Source organism: Vespa crabro, chromosome 6, assembly GCF_910589235.1.
Source record: "Vespa crabro chromosome 6, iyVesCrab1.2, whole genome shotgun sequence".
Classification (NCBI taxonomy): Eukaryota; Metazoa; Arthropoda; class Insecta; order Hymenoptera; family Vespidae; genus Vespa; species Vespa crabro.
The window spans coordinates 2,549,585-2,560,911 of NC_060960.1; the positions used below are offsets into that span (position 1 = coordinate 2,549,585).

The 11,327-nt window shown below is 35.9% G+C and overlaps 2 protein-coding genes across 4 annotated transcripts; one reads left to right on the forward strand and one right to left on the reverse strand.

The window, feature by feature from the left end:
• Positions 1-753: 753 nt before the first annotated feature.
• On the reverse strand, positions 754-3,908 carry LOC124424612 (longitudinals lacking protein-like). Of its 3 annotated transcripts, none has more exons than XM_046963927.1 (4): positions 3,749-3,908; positions 3,007-3,230; positions 2,726-2,934; positions 754-2,528 (listed from the first exon to the last, which is right to left on the reverse strand). In XM_046963927.1, exons 2-3 carry the CDS (start codon positions 3,193-3,195, stop codon positions 2,740-2,742), a joined length of 384 nt encoding a protein of 127 aa, XP_046819883.1. In that variant the 5' UTR covers positions 3,196-3,230; positions 3,749-3,908; the 3' UTR covers positions 754-2,528; positions 2,726-2,739. The 3 variants fall into 3 exon arrangements, with proteins under 3 accessions (XP_046819883.1, XP_046819885.1, XP_046819884.1); XM_046963929.1 differs by lacking the exon at positions 3,749-3,908 and adding an exon at positions 3,428-3,689; XM_046963928.1 differs by lacking the exon at positions 3,749-3,908 and adding an exon at positions 3,358-3,688.
• Positions 3,909-5,943: 2,035 nt separating this feature from the next.
• On the forward strand, positions 5,944-10,257 carry LOC124424611 (CCAAT/enhancer-binding protein-like). Its single transcript, XM_046963926.1, has one exon. The coding sequence runs from the start codon at positions 6,662-6,664 to the stop codon at positions 7,790-7,792; it is 1,131 nt and encodes a 376-aa protein (XP_046819882.1). The 5' UTR covers positions 5,944-6,661; the 3' UTR covers positions 7,793-10,257.
• The last annotated feature ends 1,070 nt before the right edge of the window (positions 10,258-11,327 follow it).

An 11,327-nucleotide genomic window follows, 5' to 3' on the forward strand; every position in this document is an offset into this window, starting at 1 on the left:
TTTCGTTTGTCTACGATCATATTTTAAAAGAAATCTTTCCTTTCTTTTTCTTTTAAAAGAGAAAATACATTGAATGAAAAAAACTTTTGCGACATACACATATTGAAAATCTGCTAAACGAGAACGATCAAGAAGAATTTACAACGAGCTATGAAGTTAATCGTCGGATCGCTCGTCTTCGCTTTTTTCTCTTCTCCATGCGAAACACGCACTAAAACTTTGCTTTTCCTTCTTTCTCATTTTTGTTTTTTTCTCTCTTTTTCTTTTTTTGTGTTTTTTCCTTTCTTTTTTCATTTTTTGCTTTGCATTTGTTACACATAGAGGATAGCGAATCTGTACGGTACAACGATCGTTGAATTTGAAGACCACCAGAGATGCCTGATGAATGTGTCTTTGTAGGAACTAAATCCAACCATCTTAGTATAACGTACGTTATTTTCTACAATACAAGTGTTTTTTCGACAAGTATCTCGCTGTCGAACGACAATGCGATTTAAGGAAAAACTGGTATAAGAAAAAAAAAAAAAAAAAGAAAAAAAAAGAAGAAAAAAGAAAAAGAAACAAGAAAGCAAAATATAAGAATTAAAAAATTGCACTTACAATTCATTGTTGCAATCTAATTCTTTTTGGAATCCTTAGAAAGTTCTCAGTAAGACCGTATACGCAATAAAAGAAAAAAGAAAAAAGAAGAAAGAGTAAAGAAAAAAGAAAAATGAAAAAGAAAAAAGGAATAAAAATAAATACGAAAGAAAATTGTTTTGCAAATGAACTACATTAATCTGATATTTTCGCAAAATCGTCCGAAACGGCATATACGTACAAGAAAAAAGCACTGCAATCTCATTATGTTGTGTGTCAGGAAGTAGTACATACAACTTTTCACGGTACGAACGTATTTTTAATTCTAATTAGTAATCGGCGTTGTAAAAATACTTATACTTATGCATTATGGTTCGAAACCAAATTGCAAATGTGTCGAATGTATGAACCGTATCAGGCACTATATTAGCGCGCTTGCACGAGAATCGCGTGTGTTATTTTTGCAATTAGCCAGTTTAATAATACATAAGAAATGATAAAAGTAAAGTCAGGAATTATGAGCTTTGGACTTGTTTCCTTTAAAAACGAAAGAAAATAATAAAATGCGCGAGATAATATGTAATTTCATTATACATGGTTGATATATCCAAAAAAATAAAAACATTTTTTTAAGGACACGTGCAAAGTATAAAAAGTGTACTTTTGTTTCTAACAAAACCCAATCACTCATCATAGTAGTCTATAATTCATCTTTCTTTTACAAAAGTCTTATTGAAATACCACGAAGAGCAAGATCCATTTCAGATAAACGGATCAAACTGTCGAGATCATTAAGTCTTTTTAAAAACATTTAACAACAGCATATTGATAAAAAAAAAAAAAGAAAAAAAAAAGATAAAGTCAAGATTATTGATGTATTGTATCAATATTCATGTCCTTGACTCGATAATGTTTCCTGACTTCCTTCTTATATTCACTAATTATCCTGAATTTCTGGAGGAGAAAGGAACTGTGCGCTCCGACTTTACAAAAATTTGTTTTCACTTATATTACAATAACCTTCTCTTGTTTTGAGAGAATCAACCCTTAATATATTATCATAAATAAATTTGGTCTATCGGTAATATTGTGAATACGCCGGTACAAATACTGGCAGTATTTGGTTAAGTAAAAATCATGATCACTAGAAGAGGTAACTGGTACCGGGTAGTTTGAAAGTATTACGAATAATCTTTGTTATTACCGTCTGTCAAGTGTAAAGGAACAACGCGATCTATCAATTCACACAAATAATAAAAAAGGAATGTGCGACACGCACGTTACAACTTCCAGTAAACTTGATCTAACATTCTTTAAATGGATGGCCGGGGATTTTTGCAAATCTATCCACGATAGAAGACAATATCATTTACCATTAGAGTTTGTCTTTTATCCTTACAACCATAGATCCTTCTATGCTATTATACAATGCTAAGTGTTAATAAATCTTAAACAACAAACTGTACATCAAACAAGATTTCTGTACCTCGTGAATAGATCTGTAAACCAATAAGAAATAATATTCTGTCGATAAATCAAATTTAAAAAAACAACCAGTCATAAAAGATTCCTTTAACATTTCCATATGATCTACAAAACTGCCCCGGTCAGCATGCATCATAGATTATCGCGACCCATATTTATCCGCTTTTTGCAGCACTCTATTTTAAAAAAATAATCAATGTTGTCGCAACACTGTGGCACATTGGGTTCAAGACGAGCATCAACATTTTGCATATACTAATACATCTAAGTCCGATACAACGATAACATTAACCGAAGATAAGAAAATTTATAATTTACATTGTTGCAATGCATTGATCCTAGTCGTGAACCAGAGGACACTGAGTTGTGCACTGTATTGTGTCTGTATATGTGTACGGTATGTGTTTGCGCAATCACTTTACATTATTACAGTTTTTTTTTCAGTCTGCACGCTTTCCAAAGACCTGAAAATAAGAATCTCATTTGTTCCAATCTACACATAATATATTTAAACATTGCATTTATCATCTCTATATTAAAATATGATAGAATACATCTAGATTACTGTAAAATCAACTTCAAAGTATAAAAAAACCAATTCCATCCCCAATGGATAAAAAGCAAAACTAAAAAATTTCATTTAAAACTAACAAATCCTTACCACAACTTTTTTTTTTAACCTTCCCTTTTAATGGCACCTGGCGCTTCAGCTAATCCTTTAACTTTGAGTCGATCTGCGGTCTTAAGAAAGGCTGGTAGTTGATCCTGTGAAACATTTACTTCACCTGCATACATGAATTCCAGAATCGCTTGAAGATGACTATAAGCGACATCCTTTAAAATTATAATGGGATGTTTGGACGGATTCTCCTATAACATAATGAAAACGTTTAAACCCATAATGTATATAAAATAACTCAATCTTCACTCATGAAACCATACCTCTAATAGGGATTTAAAATAGGGACTACAAGCCGATAACACCATTTTATGAGCTTTACAAGTTTGCCCATCGCAAGCTAACGTTACATCTGTAAAGCTTTTTTCGTCTCTCAAATGTTTAAATGATGACACCATATTGGATTGGAAATCATTCCATTTAAGAAAAAATTGTTGTTGTTCTCCTGCCATTGTCGATGTCCGAAATTTACTATAAGCACTTAAACCTGTAAAAGATTAAAATTTTCATATCGAAGAACACAATATGCCTCACTCACTTTTCAAATTATCCTAAAAAATTCTAAACATCAAAAATGGAAATATTAAAAGAACAACAGAAGTTCAAAATCTTACAGCAAAACTGAAGGTTGTCTCAAATATATCGCGTAAAATAAGGTCATTAGTAGGATACATTGACACGTACGTAATTGGAAAACTATTCGCTTGGATTTACACGTAGCAACATTTTTAGGTTAGTCTCAGAAAGTCCCGCGAAAATGCGTAATTCTTAAGCAAAGACGCGAAACTACGGAGATCGACGACATCGAGTATTCGTTCTTCTAGTCTTCGAGGGCTATCGTATCGAAAAATTGAACGGATGACGATGGATCATGATATTCCCTTTCATCACAACAATACGCGTGCGTCCGTCGGTCCGTTCCGTCAAATGCGCTCTGGCCCCAAAAAACGGCCCATCGGAATTAAACGCGCGAGAAAAATAACCTTACAAAAATTTTATACTCGCCTCGATTGTACTGGCCACTGGAGACCTCGATGTGGGTGACAAAACCGTACAAAGGATGAGAAAAATATACACGTATATTGCCGAAAAGTTTTTATGCGAACGCTACCAAATTTTTGTTGTGGCTAATATCACGGCGAGAATACTCGGTTAAACTCGGTACTCTTCGTATTAATTCGGCTGAAAGTTCCGTTCCGATAGAAGTTAACTCTTTAACAACCGTGAGATGGTGCTATGCGCGCCATTTCATTTCTCACTTTTCGATTATTATCGAAATTCGAATAGGAAATTTTCCGGCAAGGTTTCTAATAACATATATATATATAGAAACTGAGGAAATAAATTGATAATAATGAAAGAAAAACGAATCCTCACTGAGATATATATATTACAAGTGATTTAAAAGTATCTATTTGAATATGTATAGGTACTTTTCGTTTAATATATTCCTGTTTGATAAAATTTCTGACTTTAAAAATTTCTTTTAAATAATATTATAATATATAAATAAAAATATATTCTCTGTATATAACGTTAATAATATTTTCAGTCGAAAACATTAATTGTCACAGACACAATTGATGTTAATTATATTGCATCTATGCGAAAAATTTAAGTTCACACTTGAAGGAATTAAATCGAATTAATACAATATTTCTTAAAGGCGGAAAAACCATTTTAATAATATTTTAACGATTATAGATAAATTCGATCGTAAATATAAATTCTGTTCCACGAGGCTACTGATACTGATTATTATTCAATTTAGATAAAGTAGAAATATCAAATTTCAAGTATTCCTATATGATAGAATCTCACTCGAAATTTGAAAACGTCTATGAGAATAAAAAAAGGAAAGGAGATACATAATCGAAATGAATAATTTCTTTCCTTATTAATCCTGACTAAATGATGCAAAATTTGGAGAGGTTCGTGAATTAGATGCTCCCTCAAGAAAAGTTGTTGATCGATTGCACGATCTCGCATAAGCAATCGATCGGCACACTTCTCGAAGCGCTATCCGATGTATCGAGAAGGAGATTTTATAGCTATAATTCGTTGGAAATCGGTTCCGGCCTGATGTTCTCTGACGTTCAACGATGATAATTTTATGTCGTCACCCTGCGATATATATATTTCAATAAACAAACACAAAAATAGTTGAAACGAACAAACATATTTTTTGCACAAGTCGATAAAATAATAAGAACGGAATTTTAAAAGAATAATAAATAATATAGAATAAAACAATAATAAATATAATATAATATTATAATAATATGAAACAAACATTTCTATTGAATCGAAATGGCGAGAAAACCAATAGATATTTAAGAAGAAAGCGAGGAAAAAATAAAATAAACGAGATATCTAACGAGAACGCTTACAATTAAACGTCGTTCACTATACACGGAACGTCGAGGAAAAAGGAAATTCTTGGCCGGGGAATGAAAATTTACCCACTCGAAGGCCAGCACCTAAGTAATAGTCGTATGTACGCCTTTATATAAATAGAGTCACAAAAAGAAAATTTTTGATATATGGATCTAACAATCGATCTGACGATAAAGTAAAATCGAATGAAATCGTACAACACGGGACGATACAATCTAATACAATCTGATCAAAATTTGATTATTTTATTTTATAAATAGACAATCGAGAAAAGCTGAGTTGTCGGAAAACTTTTCCGCGTGTCTCGGCCCGCGTTTCCTAGTTAACAAAAGAGAAAGAGAGAAGAAGATAGATACATAGATGGATAAATAGATAGAGCGAGACTCATCTCACGTACGAAAAAGACAAAATAGAAAAAGAACGAACGAATAGAAGAACGGATGGACGGATGGTTAGATGAACTAAGTGTTTGTAGTAGTGTCCTGGTAATGATAATAGAAATGTACTAGTAGTAGCAGTAGTAGTAATGATGTAGTAGTAGTAGTAGTGGTAGTAGTAGTAATAGTAGTAATAGTAGTCATAATAGTAGTAGTAGTAGTCAGGAGAGGAAAGAAGTTCTTTGGCGGGTGAGAGGAGAAATGTAGTAGAATAAAGAGAGAGAGAGAGAGAGAGAGAGAGAGAGAGAGAGAGAGAGAGAGAGAGAGAGAGAGAGAGAGAGAGAGAGAAAGGGAGGGGAGGGAGAGGCGTCCGACAGCGGCGCACTTTCGGCTCTCGTTAAGAAGTGGGAGAGAAGTAGATGCGTATTACGCATGCGCGGGACCACGCCGCGCGCCACATTGAAAGCTTGCGACATGCCGCCAAACCGTTCAGTCGCGCGCCAACTATCGTGCGGGTGGGATTGTTTTTTTGTCTTCCCAAGCTTTTGTTCTATACACGTATTTCTATTTTATCGCGAGTTCTATATATACGTACACACACACATACACACACATATATATATATGTATATTTATATATATATATAAAACGATAGTAATATAATCAGTAATAGTAATAGTAATAGTTACTCGAGTGGTAGTATTGGTAGTCAGTAGTAATAATATTAGAAGAAGAAAGAAAAGAAGAATCAAAATATCAAAACGGAACGTTCGATAAAGAAAATATTCTATTAACACGTTGGCGCGAGCGAAAAGCCCGCCATTTCAAATTGAAAGGAGTAGAGTTAAGAGAAGGAAGAGTAGGTAGAAGAGAAGGAAGAAGAGGAAGAAGATTAAGAATCGCGTTGAGAGAGTAGCCGCGCGCCAACGCGGCGACATTGGCGTACTTCTCTCTGCTTATCGCTCTCTCTCTTTCTCTCTTTCTCTCTCTTTCTCTCTCTCTCGCTCTCTTACTCTTTCACTCTCTATTACTCCAAGTCTTTTTCATCGGTGATAACGTGCTATACTATAATAAGCGCGCTTCTCAAGAGCGCCGAGTTTATCTCTCATACCGTTCTATAATATCTGTGATGTGCAAGTGAACGATGGAATCACCGGTCATGTACGATTCGGGGGCCCATCAGGCCCAGGTGCAGGGGGCGGCCGATCCGAAGAAGTCTCAGGTGCTGAATAACAACAATAATAACAACACTGCGAATAATAATAACAACAACAATAACAATCATCAAAACAACAACAATTCTGCCTTACAAGTTAATCACAATCACAATCACAATCAACAGCAGCAGCAGCAGACTAGCTCGGTCGTGAGCAAGGTGTCGGGAAGCAAAGCAAGTTTGCATCAACAATACGCGGAACACTGTGCTGCGGCGGGCGAACTTACGGACCTAAATACTCCCGAGATATCGCTCGATCTTCAGCATCTAATCGATGATAGTCACTTCAACGACGGTCTCTTGGACATGTTAGGTGCGAGCAATGGTGCCGTAAAGCACGTTAGGACGACCGGCTACCCACGTACTACCCTAGCATATATGCCCCAACCAGTTCACAGTGGGGCGAGTTATCATCAGGGAAGTAATAGCTGTAGCGATAGCAACAGTTCGAGCTCGGAATCACCTAGCATCAAAGAGGAACCACTGGACCCAGCGGACTACCGGCGTCACTGCCCTCAATACCCACCAGCCGGTTACAGTCCTGTCACAAACGGTCCCTTCGCCAATGGCGGTCCTACCTTCACAACGTTAACACCGAGCACTGTGCCCGGAGGACACCCTGGTGCACCGGTTCACCAACCACCACCTAGAGCTGGACAAACCGCCGGCCAAACTGCTGGTGGACCTATCAAACCGGTAATGGCCCATCAGCATCATGCGGCTGCTGCAGCAGCCGCAGCAGCAGCCGCCGTTGCCAGGAAACAGACCAAGGCCATCGACAAGGCCAGCGACGAGTATAGGAGACGACGGGAGAGAAACAACATTGCCGTGAGAAAAAGTCGCGAAAAAGCGAAGGTACGCTCGCGTGAAACCGAGGAGAAGGTGAAACTCCTCGTCAAGGACAACGATCTTCTCAAGAAAAGAATCGAACTTCTGACCGAGGAACTCAACGTCTTACGTTCGCTCTTCAGCAGCGTCGGAGTCGTACCCGAGCAACTTCACCGTGAAATCTCCAGGCATCTCGACCAATTCCAACAGCACGCCGTCGGACCCATGTAGCCCTCGCCGCTTGCATCGATGAGAGTCTACTAGCCGAGCCTAAGAAAATAGAAAAAAAGAGAGAAGGGGAAAGAACGAGAGAGACAGGAAGAGACAGAGAGAAAGAGAGAGAGAGAGAAAGAGAGAGAGAGAGAGAGAGAGAGAGAGAGAAGAGCGAGAGCGAGAGAGAGAGAGAGAGAGAGGGAAGGGAAGGAGAAAGAAAGATAAATAGAATATTTTATCGTTGACGATGAACGCAAGTGCTACCAGCCACGAGGAAAACACACGTTCTACCACATGACATGTCGTTTAAAATCTTTAGGATCTTTCTAAAGCCGCCATCTTTAAAAAGACGTCTCCTCTCTCTCTCTCTCTCTCTTTCTTTCTCTCTTTCTCTCTTTCTCCCTCTCTCTCTCTATTTGTCTCTCTCTCTCTCTCTCTCTCTCTTTTTCTCTCATTCTTTTTCTTTCTTTCTCCTTCTTTTTCTCCCATTTTCTAATTTCTTGCACTTCTCTTCTTATTTTACGCTCTTTCGCGTCTACTTCATTCTCGTTTTATTATTATTTGTTTTTCCTTCTTTTTTCTACGAACTCTGCGTAAGACTGGGTGACTCGAACCGCGCGATTGGTACGACGAACGCCGTCCACCGGATGGAGAACTGGGTGGAGGGGAGGCTAATAAAGTAATAATAATTAAAATAATAATTATATAATAATAATAATATTAATAATAAAATAATAAAATAATAATAAAATAATAATAATAATGAAATAATAATAATAATATTAATAATAATAATAATAATAATAATAATAATAATAATAATTATAATAATAATAATAATAATAATAATACGAGTTTAGACAATATATCCGAACGCGATTTCGCGCTTATCGATCATACATCGGATATCTTCGGTCGTTATTTTCTTTTTATTAGATACCGTTGAATTAAACGAACTTAGAATTTATTATTATATTTTATTGCTCTCGTTACCAAGTACCTAAAGAAAGAAAGAAAGAAAGAAAGAAAGAAAGAAAGAAAATAAATACAACACGTATGAAACGAAGAAAAAAAATATATAAAAAAAAAGAAAAAAAAAACAAAACGGCATGCCGAGATACCATCAATTACGATTCGTATTCTCTATTTTGATTGTTTCTTTTTTGTTCATGCTCTCATCGAACGGGTGAATCGAATCGTACTTTTCTTCTCGACTGGATTGAAAAGTGCCACGGCCGTTCTCGCGAGATTAGCTGATAGAGAGAAAGAAAGAAAGAGAGAGAGAGAGAGAGAGAGAGAGAGAGACAGACATGTTACTCTCGCGGCGCGTTTACCGCGCGGGCCCGACCACTCTTCTACACGTCCCTTGTATTATATAGCTCTTATTAATTTTATTATTATTCGAAGATGTATATACACACACATGAAAGCTAATATATTTTGTTAGAATGAGAGCGAAAGAATAAATCTATGATTCTTGTGTGTGTGTGTGTTTGTGTGTGTGTGTGTCTGTGTGTATCTGTGTTCTGTGTGTTTGTGGAATGTACAAGGACGAAAAACGCGCAAGCATATGCGTCAAAAAACAATTGTCTAATTGATGTAAAGTAAATCGAACTTTAATGCGGCAGATTAAGAGTATGCATGAATTAATGTGTGTGTGTATGTGTATGCAAAAAAAGAAAGAAAGAAAGAGAGAGAGAGAAAGAGAGAGAGAGAGAGAGAGAGAGAGAGAGAGAGAGAGAGAGAAAGAGAGAGAATTATGTGGAGAAAAATCGCGCAGACGTTACCTGGCTTCGGCCTAGCCGATTCCTTATATTTTCAGTTACCATGTATAATGTTTAAAAAAAAAAAAAAAAAACGCGTGAAGCGGGCTTCATTTTATGTTATTTTTTTTCTTCTTCTCTTAAATCATCGCGTTCTATCGCGTATACGAGAAGACGTCTGAATCACGTTCTGTACATCTCTACTACGTCGTGAGAGATTCAGGATAAAGAGATGCGTCTCTTCGTTCCTCAATGAGATATACACACAGACAAATATACACACACGCAACACTGAGAAACATGTAATATTTTGCGAAGATGTTATAATAATATATGTTAATACACACAAACATATATATGTATATATATATATATATATATATGTATTAATATACATGTATCTTAATATATATGTATATATATATATTAATACATATGTATATATATATATATATTATATATATATATGTTGCTACAAAGAACAAAAGAAACCCAGAATGTGTGAGAAACAACACGACGCATAAATGTTACATACACACATACACACGTATTACACACGCATCGAGAAAAAAAAATTTTTTAACGCACACGAGCGCGCACGAGTGTGAATGTCATATGTGCACGCGTGACTTGGCGTATGACTGATATATGTTAGTTACGAGATTACCTGTCACGGTTGTCTTCTTGACTATGCACAAATATATTTTGATATAAAACATACATATCGGCTCGTGTCTTCTGTCTACCATTCAATTACTTCCAAAGAGTCCTTCCTTTTTCCTATTCACCTCTCGTTTCCACGTTTATAATGTGCCCACGCAAAAACCATGTTCGCTTCTCTCTTAACAATGAGGATAATACATCACCGCTCAAGATAGGCCTTAGTTCGCATAAAAGACAATCATATTATATACCTAAGATCAGTCGAGATATTTTGGAAAAGAACGAAAAACTCGGAAAAAAGAAATAATGAAAAGTACAGACACGATCGAAAAGCAATGTCTTACAATTAGTATGCTATAATAATAAAAACATATGTTTGGAAAAGTGGTATCGCCGACATTTACATTATGCATCCTACTCATTGCGATAATACAAACAAGGTCATCGATCAAAAGACTCTTTCCTTTCTATAAAGCCGATCCGCAATGTCGATAGCCCATAAGTCAGGTTGACTTATCGTTCGAGCTTTGTCTATTCGATTAAAATACACATACAAATACACACACAAATACACACACATACACACACAGACACACACACACAGACACACACACACATACACACAGATACGTATAATTACGTCGGAACGCGTAATTTAACAAATTCGATGAGATCTAAACATGATCGTTTACGAACAACGATTCAAAGATACATTGATTTTTGTGATAGAAACTTGTAGGAGAACGATAACGGGTTACTTTAAAGCTGGCCGTATACCAGATACCTTAAATTAATATTCATGGGTAGAAACAATCTGGTAAAATGGAAAATGATCGGATTCGTTCCTCCATCGCGAATATAGCAACGGCAGCGAAGAAAATGACTCATAAGAGATAAGTTTGTTGTTAGTCGGATAAATAGATTAACACCATTGTCACGATCGTAACGTTGTTCTCTATCGTCTGACTCGTCGAACAGGATATACATATGTTCTATGATCTCTATGTGTCGATATCCACCACATATTACTGTACTATGATCAACTATGATCGTAAGTACGAACATATAGATATATATTATAGATATATATATACATAGATATATGTATATCTATAAATCTAAAATCT